Below are 21,151 nucleotides of genomic sequence, written 5' to 3'. Positions count from 1 at the left end.
ACAAAAAAACTCTGAATCTAAAAGCAGTATTGCTCCTGGAGACGACATCGATGTAGTTCACCTCCAGACCTGCTGGCGGCGCTGCTCGTTTATTTGGCGGGGTTTGTTTCTACGGTTAAAAACCTTCTTCGAAGTTTCCTCTGGCTTACAAAAAAAAAACCTACGAAAAGAGCAACGAGAGCAAACATTGGAGGTAAATCTGCCTGAAAAGGAATACCTGTATAACGATTCAACAGTCACTACTTATATCGTGCTGTTATCTAACCGTATCCTGCATTCGAAGCTGGTTACTTTAGACTGGTACGACGTTGTATTGCGTCATAACTCGGAGTCACATGCAAGCTGGCGTCTCTGGCTAGCCACCGTTAGCTTAGCTAGCCACCGTCAGCTTTGCTGGCCACCGTTAGCTTTGCTGGCCACCGTTAGCTTAGCTAGCGGCGTTAGCAAGGCGGCGCCGGTTGAGAGGCCTGTTGGAGGATGCTAACGAGCTGTTAAAACCGTTATATTTGGGGAAACCCGCACGATAAGAACTAAACCAACCCATTAAAACACAAACAAATACGCCGTAGCTTGACCCGTAACGTATGAGAAACGCTGTTGTTGGTGGTAACTTTAATTAACAAGCAGCTCGCCGAGGCGGTTAGTTGTGATCGGTTTAAAGCTAGCTAGCTAGCGTTAGCTTGCTGGTTTTCAATCTTCGGGCTGCCGCTGGATGAAAAGTGTGGACGAACATCAGACAGTTAGTAACGTGAAGCACGTAATGTGGTTTAAATAGTGTCACAATTAACGTTATGTTGGCTTAACTTACATTAGTGCACTAACAATTAAAGCATACGTTGATAAATAGGCACCAGCTAACATACCATAAATAGCCAGCCGACAACCACAACATGCCCCTCGTTGTCACTCATAATAATAATAATAAGTCTTTAGCCTATTAAAACAGTCCTGCAGTAAATCCCATGTGTAAGAAGGTCATTATGTCCCGTTTCTGTTGATGTTTAAGAGCTGTTTGTTTAAACGGATTATTTTGGAGGTTGTCAATTTGTTGTGACTTTGAATTTTAATGTCTTTATATTAAGAGACGTGTCTAATATTCACCTCAGTATTATACTTCTTTTTTTTTTTTACGAAATTATCTGTTTTCCATTTTTAATTATTCTGAACTCTGTGTTTAAGATTCAAGCACATTTTGTCATAAGAAAAAAATGTAGCAAAGTGCGAAAAATCCTGCTCAAATTGTCTTTTGATATGAAAGTGTTGCTTAAAAAACATTTCCCAGCTTGTATACTTTTGTTTTTAACTGATGAGTCAGTTCAAACTTGTTAGACCAGCTTATCACACCCTCAATGTACCAACCAGTGAGTCACGGCAGGTCAAATGAATAACCTGAATAATAGCGCTTGGGTGAAACAATAATACATCATAACTGGGGGAAATATGAATTACATTCTCTTAAATCTGCTGAGCAGAGCTGCTATCCACAGCAGCGTCAGGTTTACACACGAGTAACGGCAACGCAACTTCATTATTTCAGAAGATAAAAGTTCTGTTTCCTCTCAAGTTTGTAAATAGTCTACATTGATTAGGAGCTGCTTAAATGTCCCACGATATTTGCTGCAGTGACATCACTGCAAGCCTGGAAACTTTACAATGACTGAAAGCAGCCCCTCTTATCATTTAAGTACATTGTCAAAGCAGAGTTTTGTGAGCTGTAATGTATGGATTTGGCGTTAAACGTAATCTGTGGTCTCCTTTCTGTCTTGTTGTGTCTGCAGGTAAAAGTTGAGGGCCATGGCTCGTGGGCAGCAGAAGATTCAGTCTCAGCAGAAGGCTGCTAAGAAAGCAGCAGAGAAGAAGAAAGGCACGGCCGCTGACCAGAAGACTGCAGCGAAGGCCGCCCTGGTCCACACCTGCCCCGTCTGTCGGGTTAGTACGACGCCGGCTGCTCGTCTTCTTAGAGGATTCTTTCACAGTGTTATCTAGTTGATTCATTTAATCTATTTTCAATTTTTTCCTCTAGAAAATGTGACACTTAATGTATTTTCCAAGGCTTTAATGATGTGGCAGCTAGTTATTATCTCAGTTATTTATTTTCTCAGATCTATTACTGTGATTGGAAGATGTCAGTAAAGACATTTTTTCAGTTTGAGATCTGATAAAATTAAATATGAATATATATATTTATTTCTTTGTTGAGGCTTACTTATCGATGTCAACGTAGCTGAAGTTTGAAATCAAAAGCAAAGTCAGTCGAAAACGCCAGACGATCGTAACTTCAAGTAGAGTGTCATTTGCTGTTGGCCTGCAACAGTTTTCATTGTCTACAATATATATAAATATATATATATATATATATGTTTTTTTTTTTTTCCGTAACAATGCAGAACACAAAGCTTATGAGTTTATTTTTATTAATGACAAAGATACATTTTCTTTCAGTCAATCAATTTACATTGTTTTCTGTTTACAGATATTTTCTGAAAGCATACCTCAGGCTCTCAGAAGCCGACACAAATGCAAAAAAAACAATAACAACAAAATTAGAAACTTCAACAATGTCCGGAAAAATGAAGCTTTGTATTCAAAACAATGCGATGTCTTCTCATGATGGTATTTTGATGTTCACTGACTCCCACGTAAAGCAACTGGCCTGTCTTTTATTCTGTGTAAACTATTGAGAAAACTGTATTAATGGATGAGCTATTTCAGAACTAATTTGTTGCCATGGAATTTTATAAATTGAAACCATAATTCTTTGTGTTTTCAGACGCAGATGCCCGACCCCAAGACCTTCAAGCAGCACTTTGAGAGCAAACACCCCAAGTCCCCGATGCCTCCTGAGCTGGTGGACGTCCAGGCATGAGGAGTTGCTGACTTGACCTGAGCCCGGTAACTTTTTACTTCAGCTTTTTGTCTTGACTTGCTTTCAGACACTTTTTTTTTTAACTCACTTGGCCTTTAATATAGTGTTTACTTTAATTCTAAACACATATACATACTATTGTTTACAGATACACAATGACCACGGACTAAACATTGAATCACTGCGCCAGAAGGATGTCGCTGACGAACACTGGGACCCGTCAGTATTCATGGACACCATGTTAGGAGGAGCGAGATGCTGTGTATGTACATGTGTTTGTGAGAGAAACAGTGACGGGGCAGAAGAACACCAGCACCCCACTTTTATATTTATTATGTACTACCTTGCTATTCCACACGGGGGAGGGGATCTGCAAGATTGCCTGCTAACACTGAATTAAAATGATCTTGTAATTATCAGTTACAGCTAAGAAGTTATAGAGAAAAAAAAATATTTTTGAGTATGTGGCTTGCTAAGAATAGATTGCACATTTTAGACCTAAACAATATAAAAATAGACCCTTTTACAATTTGTGAATACGCACGCAGTTTGGCAACAGAAGTACGGCGGTTGTCGAGCTATGCGAGTGCATCAACCACCAAAGATCTCAACCGAAACAGACGGACCTTCCAGATGTGACTATCCAGATGTGTGGATGTGAGGGGGAGAAGGGGCCCAGCATTAAGTGGCCACATGTGTGCATGTATTTGTTGGAGAAACCTAGCGTGTCGTCACTAGATGATCCAATGTTATCTGCAGCCATAGACGCTGCCGGTGTTTCGGTCTAAGAAGTGACCGTGTTAACTGGTGACTCTGTCGCGGTTACTCATAGTGACCGCATCTGTTCAAAAACATGGACTGAGCATTTAGGTTTTCTCCTAAGAGCCATCATTATGTGTGTATTCTACACTAACGTCGCAGAAAGGCACCGGTTAACACGGTCACCTGTTAAACTGAAACACCTGTTTCTGTCTGTTGAACTTGTTCCGTTGCATTTCGATGCTGTGAACAGTTTTGATTCCATGTCTGCGGCTTGCTAACTCCTCAAACGCCACTTCGGTTGCCAACGTGCGTTTTTTGTTGTGGTCGTCGGGTGTAAAAGGGTCTATTTAATCACTAATCAACGGATGTGGCACTGCTGTTGAGTTAAAACCTTCTACTTCGAACATTTTATTTTCATTTGAGTTAGATGCATGATGTCTCCTCAGCCATCTGTGCACACATGACCATTGGCTTCTTCATAATACCAAAATCCTATTGTGTATTTTTGTTCATCGTAAAATGTAGAATATTAGTTCCTCAATCTATTTTTTTAATTTTGGAGATTCACGGTTGTCCAACGAGACTCGACAGCTTTGCCTCATCCGTGCTGCTGCTCCACAGGTGTGCACACTCAGTTACACCTTTACCACAGTACCTCATGTAGTACATGCAAGTATCATGTGTATTTATGGGGTTATTTCCCTCCCAAATTCTTCCACTCACGTTTAACGTCGTCCTCCTCGGGCATGTTCCCCAACATAATCTTGGCAATAACACCATTTTTTTTGTTTAGGTAAACAAAGACGATATTTGTGCTCTGTGATCATTTATGCTTTCAGCTGTTTGGCGTTTGGTTGTTGATTGTCTGAAGAAATGTAATTGGCCCAAATGACTGAGAGTTAAAGATATTAGGAACTGCCAAAAAAGATTACTCCCTGTTCTTTTTTTGGTTCTTCATATATTCAGTAGCAGGCAAAAACTTGACTAATTTTCTTTCACTGTACTTTTTTTTTTTTTTTTTTTTTTTTTACCCTTTTCAATAAATTGAACAATGTATTCATGTGACTGGTCTTGTCAGCTGACTCTGTGTCCACGCCGAGAGGAAAGACCGGATTATTAATATTTACATGACATTTAATTTAATTGACAATATGCCAGTATTTGATAATTTTCAAATTATTATTTTCTGCATTTTCTTTTTTTCCTCTTGGACCAAAAACCTACTGAGGTAGATACTGAACTGTGAATTTTGTGTACTGTTACACCCTTGCAGTGACTGATAGTGTGTGTATTTAAAACAGCGCTGCAACTAATGATTATTTTTCTGATCAATCAATTCAGGATTGGTTAAGAAATTAAAACTGCGAGCAGTGATAACGGGCCCTCGCATGGCACGTAACTCGGTTAGTGCTACGACCGCCTGACGTGTCGGACCGCCTGGCCTGGCCTGGCCACCGCCACGGGGCGGGTCGTCCCCGGCCACCGCCATGTTGCCAGTCGTCCCTGGTCGTCCCCGGCCACCGCCACGCCGCGGGTCGTCACCGGCCACCGCCACGGCTGGCGCCTGTCCAGTGGCGGCGCCAGAGTATTTTTTCTGGTTCAACTACGGTGGGGCTAACTCATACGACGGTGGGGCTCAAATCAATGTCAGAATTTCAATGTGAATATATAACAACACCCAGTGGCGCTGCCAGCCGGAATCCAGTACGCACTGGGAGGACTTTTTTTGAAGGTGGAAATTTTTTTTTGATGCTGCTGAACCGGGCCGGATGCAGCCGCATTTGAGAGGACGATCGCGCGTGTGTGCGCAATTACGCATAGCGTGTGTTGGCCCCTCTCCACTACACAATACAGCTCGGCTCTAGTCTCGTCACCTCTCTGCTGCTGAGCACTGTGGGCCGAGCCGATGCATGTCTCTCTCCCCGGGCCGGCAGAGTTATCATACCTGCGTGTGTGCGCGTGTCCAAGCGTGTGTGTGCGTGCGTGGAGTGCTCACAAGCGTGCGCTTGTGTTTAGGTCGGGGATGGAGGGCACAAAAAACTATTTGCACCGGGGCCTATCACCATGATATACACTACTGATTTCACTGATACTGAAAACATTAGATTTTGTCCATTTGTTGCTGTATTTGCCGTTTCTGTGCGTACATTGAAATTGAATCCTGGCGGCGGCGCTGACAACACCCTCCCGCAGCTATAAACACGCACACAGTGAGAGAGAGAGACAGAGACAGCGAAACGTGAATAGTTCCGTTAACAGCCGGGACCCGAGTGGTCATCTTCCCCTGCAGGTGTCAACGGTGCGTCCGTAGTTTTATCCAACACGCCCGCCACCGCCATCTGTTGTTCCGTCCGACGACGTTTAAAAACAAATGTATCCATGATCAATTTTGACCAGCTTACTAACGTTAACTTAACGTGAGTGACTATAAGCCGCTAACGCGAACTGCTAGAGCCAGGTAGCTTACAAACTAGTAGCCTGCTGTCTCTGTGTCGAGCAGACACTAAAAGCGGGCTCACATGAGTGACGTTTACGTACGGACAGTACAGTCTGTTAATGAACCCAGATCAGTGACAGTTGTCATCGCAGCTGCCTGAATGCCGTTACGACGTGACGTGTGGTGCTGTTGAACTCCGCACTTTTCACATGGGAGAGAGAGGGGGATGTGACATGTATCAAAGGATCTCCAGCCGGGATTCAAACCTGAGGCTGCTGCATATATGCAGACATGGTAAATGTCATGCACTCTAACCACTCAACCACCTGCCTGCCATGAATAAGCCTTTTTATGACTATTTTGCACTCACTACACTCAGATTTTGATTGACACGCGATATAGAAGCATATGTTAGGACTTTTACATCATTTTTACAACATTTTATGAATTTTGTCGATTTTTCACTTTTTTTTCGACATGCTATAGTATGACTTTTTTTTTTCATGAAAAAATTGATCATGGCTTTTTATGGCTGTTTTGGACTCACTACACTGAGACTAGGCGCGTCAAGTGATATGAGCGATTTTTATGACTCTTTAACAATTTTAAATATTTTTTTATGAATATATTCTGACTGACTTTTTTGTGAATTTTCGACATGCTATAGCATGACCTTTTTTTAACAATATGATCAAGGCTTTTTTTTTAAAGATTATTTTCTTGCATAGACACCTTTGTATTTAGCGGTGGATAGAGAGGAAACATGGGAGAGAGAGGGGGATGTGACATGTATCAAAGGATCTCCAGCCGGGATTCGAACTTTAGGCTGCTGCATATATGCAGACATGGGTAAATGGCATGCACTCTAACCACTCAACCACCTGCCTGCCTGCCATGAATAAGCCTTTTTATGACTGTTTTGGACTCACTACACTCAGATTTTGATTGACACGCGATATAGAAGCATATGTTAGGACTTTTACATCATTTTTACAACATTTTATGAATTTTGTCGATTTTTCACTTTTTTTCCGACATGCTATAGTATGACTTTGTTTTTCCCTGAAAAAGTTGACCATGGCTTTTTATGGCTGTTTTGGACTCACTACACTGAGACTAGGCGCGTCAAGCGAGATGAGCGATTTTTATGCCTTTTTAACTATTTTAAATATTTTTTTAGGAATATATCCTGACTGACTTTTTCGTGAATTTTCGACGTGCTATAGTATGACTTTTTTTTGGGGGGGGGGGGGGGGGGGATATGACTAAGCCTTTTTATAACTATTTTGTAGGGATGTGACGCTCGAAGCTGATGTTTCGAAACAGTGTCGAGCTTCCGGAACGCAAGTGTTTCGGACAGTGTTTCGAAATGTGGTTCAAAACGCCCTTGTCACGTGACCACAGGCTTCGTAGTGTTTCATTCAGGTTTCAATCTGTTTTCCACAGGTGGCGCTTGCCGCGCGAGGCAATTGCCTAATTAAACAGCTGGTTAATCTAAAACACAAAGCCCCAGAATGCTTAAAAGCCACTCAAACACATCTCATCTTTGTGGGTTTTTGTGAGGAGAGCGATTTTGAGAGATATTGAGAGTTAGTAGAGCGATTTTGAGAGATATAGTGACATAGCGACAGCAATTTGGTGTATTCTTGCAATTGATAGTAAAGTTAGTGATATAGATTAATTGACAGGCTAGAGACAGACAGTGAGCGATAGTTTAGATAGATAAAGTGACGTTAATATTTAGGGAATAGCAGATTAGTGCGAGGTAGGCCTAGTTGTAGTGTTTAGTCAGGCTAGTATAGATAAGCTAAAGATGCAGTGTCCGTTCATTTTAGCCTAACATGGCGTTATATATGTATGCATATGCTGTATAACTAACTGCTCTTTTGATCAAAGAAGAGCCACAAGCAACAACGTCCTCAGAGCGATCAGCATCATCAGCATCATCATCATCATCATCACCAACATCCACATCAGACAATTTATGGGAGTTGTTTGATCATCGTGTTGGTGAAACGCAAAACATTCAGAGCGCCACTGCAGATGCCACAGTGGAAGTTCAGAAATATCTGACTGATGCCTTCATCCCAAGAACAGCTGACCCGTTGAAGTACTGGCAAGAGAGGAGAGTTGTTTATCCACATTTAAGTGTAATGGCAAACAAATATTTGTGTATTCCAGCAACAAGTGTGCCTTGTGAAAGGATTTTTTCCAAGGCTGGGGAGGTTTTGTCCAAAACCAGAAACCGACTAAATGCCAAGACTGCAGAACAACTATTATTCTTAAATAAAAATGTATCTTGACATACAAAAAATGTGTTTTTATTTGTCCATGTTGAACCTGATTAGCATAGCCTAACTTTCCCAATTCGTTTATCCTTTCCCTACAACATGTTCTCAAGAAAAAGCCTGGGCCATCAGCCTACATTTTAAAACAGAATCATGTAGGCTACTATGAACCTGAAATAACAAAACATCTGGCAAATTTCGATTTAAAAAAATTCTATTTAAAAACACTGTTGGTGGCACTTCTTGGGAATTGAACACCGGACTTTCGGGTGTACGACGCGATTGTTCACCATTAGGCCACGTTACTTTTCGCGGTTGGGCTGACTACCTGACAGCTATTTATATTCTCTGTCTGAACCAGTTGAGTTTCACAGTCAAATTGTCATGCTAGCAAAACTGGCCACTAGATGTCACCATGGAGAACCAGGTTTCGGATTGTTTCGAAACCTCGACACAATTCCGGCGCAATTGCTTTGAACGCTTCGCTGTTTCACAAAGCCTTGTTCTGCCCATCCCTACTATTTTGCACTCACTACACTCAGATTTTGATTGACACGCGATATAGAAGCATATGTTAGGAATTTTACATCATTTTTACAACATTTTATGAATTTTGTCGATTTTTCACTTTTTTTTCGACATGCTATAGTATGACTTTTTTTTCATTAAAAAATTGATCATGGCTTTTTATGGCTGTTTTGGACTCACTACACTGAGACTTGGTGCATCAAGCGATATGAGCGATTTTTATGCCTCTTTAACAATTTAAAATATTTTTTTATGAATATATTCTGACTGACTTTTTCGTGAATTTTCGACGTGCTATAGTATGACTTTTTTTTTCCCACGAAAAATTTGACCATGGCTTTTTATGCTTGTTTTGGACTCCCTACACTCAGACTTGACGCGACAAGCGATATGAGCGATTTTTATGACTTTTTAATATTTTTTATGAATATTTCAAGAATTTATTTTGACTGACTTTTTCGTGAATTTTCGACATGCTTTTGTATGACTTTTTTCTAAAAAAGATTTAAGTTATTCTTCCAGCGTAGAGAAGTTTTTATTTAGCAGTGGACAGAGGAAGCATGTGAGAGAGATGGGGACGTGACATGCAGCAAAGGACCTCCAGGCGGGATTTGAACCGGTGTCGTCTACATATATGTTTACATGGGTAAATGGCTTGCACTCTAACCACTAGGCCACCTGCCAGCCATGAACAACCCTTTTTATGGCTTATTTGGACTCACTTCACCCAGACTTTGATTGACACGCGATACACAAGCATATGTTACGGCTTTTAAATCATTTTTACAACATTTTATGAATTTTGTCGATTTTTCACTTTTTTTTCGACATGCTATAGTATGACTTTTTTTTTTCCCCGAAAAATTTGACCATGGCTTTTTATGCTTGTTTTGGACTCCCTACACTCAGACTTGACGCGACAAGCGATATGAGCGACTTTTATGACTTTTTAATATTTTTTATGAATATTTCAAGAATTTATTTTGACTGACTTTTTCGTGAATTTTCGACATGCCCTGTATGACTTTTTTCTAAAAAAGATTTAAGATATTCTTCCAGCGTAGAGAAGTTTTTATTTAGCAGTGGACAGAGGAAGCATGTGAGAGAGATGGGGACGTGACATGCAGCAAAGGACCTCCAGGCGGGATTTGAACCGGTGTCATCAGACATGGGTAAATGTCTTGCACTCTAACCACTAGGCCACCTGCCAGCCATGAACAACCCTTTTTATGGCTTATGTGGACTCACTTCACCCAGACTTTGATTGACACGCGATACACAAGCATATGTTACGGCTTTTAAATCATTTTTACAACATTTTATGAATTTTTTGGATTTTTCACTTTTTTTTCGACATGCTATAGTATGACTTTTTTTTTCCCACGAAAAATTTGACCATGGCTTTTTATGCTTGTTTTGGACTCCCTACACTGAGACTAGGCGCGTCAAGCGAGATGAGCGATTTTTATGCCTTTTTAACAATTTTAAATATTTTTTTATGAATATATCCTGACTGACTTTTTCGTGAATTTTCGACGTGCTATAGTATGACTTTTTTTTGTGGGGGGGGGATATGACAGCCGGGACCCGAGTGGTCATCTTCCCCTGCAGGTGTCAACGGTGCGTCCGTAGTTTTATCCAACAGGCCCGCCACCGCCATCTGTTGTTCCGTCCGACGACGTTTAAAAACAAATGTATCCATGATCAATTTTGACCAGCTTACTAACGTTAACTTAACGTGAGTGACTATAAGCCGCTAACGCGAACTGCTAGAGCCAGGTAGCTTACAAACTAGTAGCCTGCTGTCTCTGTGTCGAGCATACACTAAAAGCGGGCTCACATGAGTGACGTTGACGTACGGACAGTACAGTCTGTTAATGAACCCAGATCAGTGACAGTTGTCATCGCAGCTGCCTGAATGCCGTTACGACGTGACGTGGTGGTGCTGTTGAACTCCGCACTTTTCTTGGTTATTTTGTTGTTGTTTTTTTCTTGGTGGTTTTATGGTAGGGCTAACGGTAGGGCTGACACAATTCTTGATGGGGCTATAGCCCAACCAAGCCCCTCCCTGGCTGCCACGGCGCGGGTCGTCCCCGGCCACCGCCACGGCGTGGGTCTAAAATGGCTGATTAACTGTAGCGCCCCCGAGTGGTCAATTTTGATGAAACTTAGGGGTTATGTTCCAGGGAGAGATGTCAACACACCCTGCAAGTTTTGAGCAGATTGGACATTGTATGCTGAAGTTACAATGACTTCCTGTACAATGGCAAAAACGTCACGCACTGGCCACGCCCTTTGACTTATGCAAGACCTTTTGATGACTCTTCATCATTGCAGACTTGAGTACATGATGACCACGTTTGAGGTGAATCTGATAAAGCTGCTAGGAAGAGCCCGCTGAAGTATAAGACTTAACACTTTCTATAGCCACTAGGTGGCGCTCTGAATATGAGTCAATATTGCAGTGCTGATGTGTTCAGAGTTGGACTCTTGACAAACCTGTGAAGTTTTGATCATATCAGACAATGTACATTGAAGTTATAACAGTTTAGATTTTTGTGGTTGAAGCATGGATTTCGTCCATGTTCAGGACGCCGTCCTGGCCACGCCCTTAGACTTATGTAAGACCTTCGATGATTTTGCATCATTGAGGCCTCTAGAACAGTCTCAGCGAGTTTGGCATGAATCGGATCAACGGTGTAGGAGGAGTTTGTTAAAATATAAAGCCTACAATTCGTTAAAATGGCCCAAAATGGCTGATTTATTGTAGCGCCCCAGAGTGGTCAATTTTAATAAAACTTTCAGGATATGTCCCAGGGACATCTCAACATACCCTGCAAGTTCATTGGGTTAAATATTGTGGAGTTATGTGTATTGAATTCTAGAGCCCCGCCCCTCTAATGTTCATTGGCTTATAACTTCTGAACGCAACAATATTTGTTGTGATGACACACAGCAATTTTGGTGAGAATCGGATCTACCTTTTAGGAGAAATGAGCAAAAACGGGTTTTTCACAAAATTCAAAATGGCGGAAAATTTCGGTAGGCGGACTTTTGTAATCCCTTAGGGTTTTTTGTAGAGCACACTTGCCTGCACATGGTTACCAAATTTTGTGTCAATCGGAGTTACTGTGTGAGGGGTGTGGCCTACAAGGCGCTAGGTGGCGCTAGCGAGCAACTTTTTTTGTGGCTAACTATGAAATCTCAAATTTTTCGCCAGTCCACATGTGCATGGCAATATTTTTCAACTTCTGAATATGACAAGGCCCCCAAAAAGGCCGTCGAACTTGCGTAATAAGAAAAAGAATAAAAATCCCTTCAGTTTCAATAGGGCTTCGCTGCCCGACGTTGTCGGCGCTCGGGCCCTAACTAGTGAAGATACCTGTAACAATCCTCTGACCAGCAGTCCAAAGATATTCACTTTACTGTCTTGAAAAGAGGTTGTATTATTATTTACACAGAGCTACTAGTGTTATTGATTTTCAGAGGAAAATGTAAATATTTTATTAATTCAATACAGTTTTCTCTTTACATAGACGTTGTGGTGCAACAGTAGTAGCGTTGTCATTCAGTTTCATTCTTGTTACAGTAAAAAAACATACAGGCAGCACTATTTAAACCCGTCTATGAAAACTAAATCTCAATAAGAAAGGCAACTTTGGTAAATAAGATGAGAATGTGAACATTGTAAAAAAGCCTTTGTGTCCAACGTCTTTGCAGAACTCTAGAGTTGGCAGTTCATGCCTGGGGGGGGGGGGGGGACCGGACTGTTCGGTGGCTCTCATAGACACCCGCAGGTCTTCACCACCATGTTCCGGTGCTTTTTGAGGATGACGTTGTTGTTGTCGTCGTAGAAGAGGACTGAGATGGGGCTGAGCTTGGTGGGGGCGCAGCACGCCTTAGGAACCTCCTCAGGCTTCAGCAGATGGACCTGCAGAGGGGAAGGCCAGGTATCTGAGGAAAGCTCTGAGATCTAGAAATCCTACTAAAGTATATAAAATGTATCCGGCATGTCTGTAGACTCTGGGAGGAAGACGGAGAACCAACACTAACATGCAGAAGGACCCTGACTCGGGACTCGATCCCAGGACCTTCTGGCTGTGAGGCGACAGAGTGACCCGCTATGCCACCATGCAGCTGTAGTACTGATCTGTCGATCAGAAACTAGTGATTCTGTTATGACTTAAGATGTTAGTCTCCCTAACTCGGGTCGGTCCCTCCAGGGGCTGTGAGATGATTAGTACACAGATGTGTGTAATATTTGATGTACTATCCGATGTAGACATCTGAAATGTGACTCACAAGCAATAACTACAGCTGTCAAAATAAATGTATGGAATAAAACATTCAATATTTATAGTATAATATTGGTTTTATACCAAAGTATTGGACATACTATTTATTGTACTAAAATAACGGGGTTTAATTCCAGTTTGAAGGTAAGTATCTCTGTGTATTTGGTTCTCTTTCTGGTGGATGTACTGACCACCTGCTGGATGAGGGCGTGGTTGGTGGCGTTCATGCAGGAGCCCAGAGGATAGAAACACTCTCCATCACAGTAGTACGCTGAGTATCCGGTGGGGGCCAAAACCCAGTCCTGCACAGAACCGGAGATATAGTGACATCATCATCATCATCATCATCACCAGCCCTCGTCTGATCTCTAGAAATATCACATCAGCTGACATAACATGGAGAATTTAATTATTTACCTGATGAATAAATGTTATTCACACTTCAAGTAACGTTTTTATTGATCAATTTGCTCTATGAAGCAGTGTCACCATGAATATGGACAATTATATAGAAACACAGAACGTTCATTATGAAAATCTCAATCATTTTGGCTTTTCTCAGATCAGAATTGTATTTTTCAAAACTACTTGTCCTCCACATCATCCAGTAAACTGAGAGCATCAAAGTATATTTTTTCACATATAAAGTATTGCTTTTTTATGCCTTGGTCATGACTTTTATTGACATTTTTCTTTACAAAGTAAAGTATAATATGACTTTTTTATGTACTATGATTTTTTAACATAATATAGGAGGAAACTTTCATGACTTTTTATGATTTTGACATTCTATATACTATGATTTTTTTGACATACGATACTATTATGTCCTTCGACATATTTATATATGACAAACCACATTTTTGTGGACATATTGCACAATGCCTGCTTTTTGGATTTTTTTTTATCGACATACTACACATATTTCATGGCTTCTCCACATACTATAGTACACATTTTTCATTACTTTTTTTTAACATACTGACCCTTTTTGAAATACTACATTTTAACTATTTTGGACATATGATTAATTAAGACATAGCATACTATTAATTGTTTTTTGACACTATACTATCACTATTTTCGTTATTCTAAAGTGCAACCTTTTTTTATCGTACCATAACATCAATTTTTGCACGACATACTCTACTGAGGTTTTCAATATTCTATAAAAAAAACATTTTTACGTCTTTTCTGCATCTTGGGAATTGTCCGTCAACAAATTCCAATACATATATTAATACATATCGTAAAGGCATAAAGACATAAATCCTGTCCAATCACTTGCAACCAATCACCTACTGTATATACATAGAGTATACAGTAACTCTGCAACAGCTGAGAAAAAAAGGTCAGGATTCAGGTTTTTAACACTGATCTCGTCTGTACAAAGTAAAATAATGAATGCAAAAAGTTGACTGATCTGAAGCCTCATTCATAATAAAAATATACATACTTACATATGAATCAAGAATGAAAGAGTTTAAAGAGTTTACTGACCTTCCAGCCGAGGTCACTGAAGCTGACGTAGAGCTCGTGTTTTTTACACGGCTGACCTCCGTTGTTTGCAGGATTCCGATCTGAAGAGAAGAGAAAAACATGAAAGGAAGATGAAAATTAATAATTCACCCAAATAAAAGAGAAGGATTTTTCAGATAAGATCATAACTTTTCATGTTGCATTTTCTATATTTTAAAGTTTCACATTGATTAACGAGCCACAATCAATACATCAAGCTGAGTTCCCTTCAGTTACATGGATTATTAATATCTGCATATCAAACTCCATCGTTTTTTCATAGATTATTGTAAATAAAATCCCACTTTTATGATGGAGGATTTCCACATCATGTCTTATAAAACATGTAAGAACATGGGGGCCGTGAGCTCACTGTGGATGCTGGGGGGCGGGAGGTCGTATTTGGGCTTCCTCCTCCGGGGGTGAGGCTTGACGGCTCGTGGCGGCCGACACGGGACCTGACTCTCCCTGAAGAAGGTCACCATGAAGGGCTGTTTGGAGCGAGGGCCCCGGCGGCCCACCAACCCGATCCAGCCTGCAGACAGGGAGCGGTCTGGGACCCAGAAAAACACACAATTCAATTCCAGTATGTGGCGGCAGTTAAAGGAGGATGCTGATTGGCTGATGGACCCACCCTCCTCTGTCTCCACGTACAGCCGTATGCCCAGGTTGCTGCGCGGGTGGAGGAGCCAGTGGTTGGAGGCCGAGGTGACGTCGAAGGCCAGCCAGCCCTCCTGCCCCGCCGGCACCGACTGCATGTCCAGCAGCACCAGCTCTGGTTCTCTGAGACGGAAATCAATACGTTTGATCAGCTCAAAGGGACTTTTATCAATACGTTTGATCAGCTCAAAGGGACTTTTATCAATACGTTTGATCAACTCAAAGGGACTTTTATCAATACGTTTGATCAGCTCAAAGGGACTTTTATCAGTGACGTTGAATGGATGTTTCACTCAAAATCAAAGCTCAAAGTTTCATCTGCAAGAATGCAGTCTGGCTATTGTCACCCTTTATTTCTCTGGAGAGGTCAAAGGTCAGCCTTATGGGGGATTCATTGTTTTACTGAAGTACATGAATGATGGTAATGATGACCAAAAGCATTAAAATCCACAATTTGTAACAAGTTAACCATTGTTTCTTAGTGAGACTCTAGTGAAATCATACGTATATTGTATCAGAAATGTTTCTGATGTTTATAAAACATCACACATGTCTTTTGAGAAGAGAGCTGCAGATACGGATGTGAGCTGCTAACCTGTGTCGGCTCTCTCGCTGGATCTCGTACACGGAGATGTGCAGCGTCCGGTTGGCCCTCTGGCCCATCGTCAGCGTCTTGTAGATCCGAAACTCTGCCGCCGTCACCGTCTCGCCCTGAGGGAGGGGCGTCAGGTCGAAGCGAAACTCCTTCCAGTACGGACGAGGCTGCAGGAGGTCACGCTCCTGTTCCACTGCAGAGACATTAGACGTTTACATGGAGGAGAATGGTTGATTATCTAATATTTCATTTAAATAAAAGGAGAAAATGCTACTTTATACGTTTCATAAGCTGGTATAGTACTTTTTATTACACTATTTTTTCACTGTAGTATTAGGATGGAGGTGTAGTGCCTTGCTTACGGGCACCTCGGCAGCTGCTGGTGACAGAGAACATTGTGATGTTCCACTTCATTCAAAACATGACTGATGTCACGTCCTTATTTGGACTTCCTGTTCAAACACGTTATGCAGATGAAGACGTGAGCGGGCGCCGTGGAAACCGAAACACCAGCACAGTGTGTGTGTGTGTGTGTGTGTCCTTGTGGGGAACACACACACACACACACACACAGATAAATAGAGATACTAAAGACAGGACACCCCTGATGGTTTGGGCGTGCTCATATCAGCACACACACACACACACACACACACACACACACACACACACACACACACACACACACAGCAGTAATTAGAGACACTTAGTGCCCTGAACCACAGCAGCTGCTCAGCACAAACACCACTAATTGCAGGCTGCCTGGTATTTTTAGCGTCGCTGCCTCCACACAGTATTTTCATCTCGTCGTCCGCGGCGGAGCCTCTAATTCCACGCAGCTGCGTAGAAACACACACCAGACCTGCTTCATTCAACTCACATGAACTACACACCCATGGAGACGTGATATCAGAGTCTGTGGAGGGTCAGGTGACCCGGAGCTTCATGGACATGCCAGCCTTTACTCTGCCTGGGTTCAATGTTGACCTATCATATAGTTTAATTGAGTATTTCCATTTCTACGTCTTTATACTTCTACTCCAATTTGGAGGCAGATAGTAGTACTTTATACTATACTTTGTGTATCTAACAGCTTTAGCTATGTTGCAGATGTAGATTATTAATACAAAATATAAATCAACTAATACATTGAAGACTTGAATATAGTAAGTAACATAATTTAAAAAATTAGCCCCACAGTTACCATCAATGATAATAACTTATGTTTAAATCACGTTTAAATCACGTTTAAGTCACGTTTAAATCACTTTTAAATAATGTTTAAATCACATTAAAATCACGTTTAAGTCACATTAAAATCATGCTTAAATCACGTTTAAATCACTTTTAAAACACGTTTAATTCATGTTGAAGTCACGTTTAAATCACGTTTAAATCACGTTAAAGTCACGTTTAAATCAAGTTAAAGTCACGTTTAAATCACGTTTAAGTCACGTTTAAATCACGTTTAAATCATGTTTAAATCACGTTTAAATCACGTTAAAATCATGCTTAAATCACGTTTAAATCACTTTTAAAACACGTTTAAATCACATTTAAATCATGTTAAACTCACGTTTAAGTCACGTTTAAATCACGTTAAAGTCACGTTTAAATCACGTTAAAATCATGCTTTAATCACGTTTAAGTCACGTTTAAATCACGCTTAAGTCACGTTTAAATCACGTTTAAATCATGTTTAAATCACTTTAAAGTCACGTTTAAATCATGTTTAAGTTATGTTTAAGTTATGTTTAAATCACGTTTAAATCTCATTGAAGACACGTTTAAATCACGTTTAAATAATTTAAACGATGTTTGGAGACGAAACGCTGTGTTTTTACAGCGTGGACTGATGCGTTTTCTTCTCCGATGTAGAGAGGAGAATTTTAGAAAAAAGAAACCGTTAATTTGATGTGAGTTCATTAGAGACGGTGTTTCCCATGGTTTTTCCTCAGATCGCCATCACATTCCAGACGAGCAGGAGGAAGGAAGCGGCGGAGGGGAGGATGTCTGATTCTTCCTGCCATGACAGATTGGCATCAGTCGGCTGCTGAGCGCTCACACGGAACTCTGGGTAAAAGTTTTACAGGATTTATGATATATATATATATTTAGTTCATTATCAATTAATCTGCAGTTGATTGGTTGTTAAACAAACTGTCCAAAATAAAAAATATTAAATGTACTTTCATATAGGACATATATACTGCTTTGGGGGCTCTGTATGAATTATTACTAATGATTTATAGTTACTACGAGACCACGGCACTAAAATTCACTGAATTTGGACAATAAAAACCTCGATAATCATTAAGATCTTTGTTTTTTCCTTTTGGTTTCTTACAGAACTGAATCCTCTCTAAACTTCTCTAAATATTTACTTATGATAACTTTCATCATCGGCCCTCGTCCTCCATCCATCTCCATGCCAGAGATCTTCTCAGAGCAGGGAGGTTCTGGGGGGTTCTGGAGGTTCTGGGAGGTTCTCCCAAGAAGCATCGGGAGCGTAACCCCTCCTCCAAAACCACGTGTGTTTTACACATTAAATCAACCACATATAACATGTTAACTTGTGATATTTAGAGATGTGATGAGGCAGATTTTGTTACTTTAAGCGAGCTCGGCTAGCCGTTTCCAGTCTTTATGCTAACGTTAGCTAGCTGGCTACAGCATCATATTCATCGTACAAACTCAATCCCAACTATTGGCAAGAAAGCCCGTTTTCCTAAAAGTCAAACTGCCTTTGAAGTCCAGCTGGAATTATAAAATGTGGCGGTCAAACCACAGCATGGTTCACGTCCCGCCTCCTTCCACTTTAAGCCCTGCAGGCTTTTATTTTAGTGACGTCATTGCTGCTCTGTTCTTTTTTTACTTAAATGTTTCTTCCTTGTGTGTGAAGAGAACGACTGCGTCACATGACCAAACAGGAAGTGGTCATTCTATAGTTTGGCCACTAAGTCAGATGAGCTTCAAAGCCCAGCGAGTTTCCTGGAGGTTTGATCCAAACAGGTAAAAATACAAATAATAATAATAACGCATCACTTCCTGTGCCCCCCAGGTGGCGACGGTCTACTCACCCAGGTTGACGAAGCTCATCACCGTGTCGGCCTCGCTGACCACCGTCCCCAGCGGCGGCGTGTACGTGCTGAGCGTCGGCAGGACGCCGTGGCTGACCTGAGCCAGCCTCTCCGCCCCTCCGAACTTCCCCATCCCGGCTCCGTTCACGATGATCTCGTTGTCCTCGCCGTCGGCCGACATGGCGTGGTACAGGTCCAGCATGAAGAGCGGCGCGGAGGAGGGCGGCCGTAGAGGCGGGTGGGGTTTGGGTTGACCCTGCAGACCCAAGATGGACAGGATCTCCTTCTGCATCTCCTTCTTCTCGCGGCCGCTGAGCCGCCGGAAGCTGGAGTGGACCAGGGCCTCGGCCTGCTGGCTCCACAGGGAGAGGCAGAGCAGGAGCAGCAGGGGCAGCAGGACCAGGGTCCTGGGGTGCAGCAGAGACCGGGATCTGGCGTGGAAGACGCTGCTCACGTGCTGCCGCTTCATCTTGCAAAGACAAGGGAAGCTGTGGGAGTCCATGGTTTCTTCCTCTCTGCTGGAAAATCTAGATGTTCAGTCTCACAATGAATCCGCCTTCGTCTCTCTTCCCTCCAGTGTTTCCAGACGGGCGACCTCAGTGTTTTCGACTCGCTCCAGTTCGTCCTCCCGTTCCAGACAGATGCTGATCTTTGCCTGATGTGTTTAGAGAAGAGCTGGCTCTGGATGGGACGTGTTTACCGCCTTGAACTCCCTCTGTTTATCTCTCCCTCCCCCCTTTGCCTTCCTCTCTCCCTTCTACCTTCTCTAATCTTGAAGAAAGAAGAAAAAAAAAAAAAAAAAGGCCTCACCCTCTGATCCGCGTCTCCCTCACCTCTCAGTCGTGCAGCAGAAGAAACAGAGATAATGAGAGCGAGGGCATAATTACAAGCTTTATCCAATATGTTGTGAACACCGACAGAGGCCGGTCTTTGAAGTAAAACTTTGGGATGGAAAGTACTTTCAGCGATGAGCAGGTGCTCCAGAGGTCGGAGGGCAACCTTCTCCCGGGGTGGACGCCGCAGCGAGTCCACGATCACAGCTGGAAGCTTTCATCCAGTCCTTAATGGTCCATTGAAGACCGCGGGCCACCCACACATCTCTGGGGTCCCCGATATCTGCCGTCATCCAGCTTCGAACAGCTCGTTTCCTGATCGTAATCCTCGGGTTTCTTCAAATCTGCGGCAGCTCTTGTGGATCTGCAGGCAGAGCTGAGGAGCAGTGAGCGCCTGAAGCCGAGAGGGAGTTTCCCTCCCTCCCTCCTCAAGTCTTTAAACTTCATCCTCACCCCTCCCAGTGGTCTCTGGGAGACCTCGGCTCTCCGTCTCCTCCTTTTCATCTCTTCATGACTACTTCCTTTCATCGTCAGATGGCCCGATGCCTCGTTCTGCTCACGACTGAACGGACTCAGAGTTTCTCTGCAGACGTCGAACTGAGTGGAAAACAAACGCTACAGCAGAAAAACCCAATACATAAATAATACGGTCAGTTTACTAATACAGAATATTATCTATCTTTATATATCTTTATATCTCTCCTTTAAGCTCCAGTCAGTCAGTTAGTTAGTCAGTTAGTTAGCTCGCTGCTTACATGCAGGTGATTCAAGCTAATTTAAATAAATAATGAATTTGACGTTGCTCATTTTATTTAGTTTCCTTATTTGACAGTGTGGCTAACTGACTAACTTAGCTGAAAACATTTGTTGCTAGCTACGCTAAAGCTAACTGTCATGGAAATACACCAAATATTAGCTAACTAATAGTTCTTATAACGTTTTTTTTGTCATTGTGAGCAAAAAGACACAAAATAATTACATATTTAATTTATTTAAAAAATAAACATGAAGATTTGGATAATGAACATGTTAGCATAGCGAAGCTCTAATTAGCATCAACTAGCTAACTTTTTTAGCTAAAGTTTTCCATTTTCAGTCCATTTGAGTCGTTTATACTTTAACGGTTTAAGTTAGATTTAGTTATCTGTCTTGTCTTGTTTGTACAACTTTGAAGTATTTCTACACATTTACTGAAATACATTTATGTGATTAGTAAGTTTGCAGATTAAAGAATATGATTAACAACTAATTATAATATATTATGTAGAATGAGCAACACTGCTGCTTAT

At 41.7% G+C, this 21,151-nt stretch overlaps 2 protein-coding genes across 2 annotated transcripts; one reads left to right on the top strand and one right to left on the bottom strand.

Moving 5' to 3' along the window:
* The first annotated feature begins 117 nt into the window (after positions 1 to 117).
* On the top strand, positions 118 to 4,693 carry LOC311028492 (zinc finger protein 706). The gene is made up of 4 exons (XM_084033101.1): positions 118 to 193; positions 1,779 to 1,929; positions 2,771 to 2,892; positions 3,015 to 4,693. Exons 2-3 carry the CDS (start codon positions 1,795 to 1,797, stop codon positions 2,864 to 2,866), a joined length of 231 nt encoding a protein of 76 aa, XP_083889227.1. The 5' UTR covers positions 118 to 193; positions 1,779 to 1,794; the 3' UTR covers positions 2,867 to 2,892; positions 3,015 to 4,693.
* Positions 4,694 to 12,353: 7,660 nt separating this feature from the next.
* bmp8a (bone morphogenetic protein 8a) lies at positions 12,354 to 20,246 on the bottom strand. The gene is made up of 7 exons (XM_084031895.1): positions 19,030 to 20,246; positions 15,950 to 16,142; positions 15,329 to 15,477; positions 15,068 to 15,247; positions 14,677 to 14,756; positions 13,368 to 13,478; positions 12,354 to 12,812 (listed from the first exon to the last, which is right to left on the bottom strand). The coding sequence occupies exons 1-7, from the start codon at positions 19,529 to 19,531 to the stop codon at positions 12,663 to 12,665; spliced, it is 1,365 nt and encodes a 454-aa protein (XP_083888021.1). The 5' UTR covers positions 19,532 to 20,246; the 3' UTR covers positions 12,354 to 12,662.
* Positions 20,247 to 21,151: the final 905 nt, after the last annotated feature.

The sequence above is a fragment of the Eutrigla gurnardus genome (assembly GCF_963514095.1).
Source record: "Eutrigla gurnardus genome assembly, chromosome: 17".
Classification (NCBI taxonomy): Eukaryota; Metazoa; Chordata; class Actinopteri; order Perciformes; family Triglidae; genus Eutrigla; species Eutrigla gurnardus.
The sequence above is the reverse complement of the archived record's forward strand: the minus strand, read 5'-3'. Positions and strand labels throughout refer to the sequence as shown.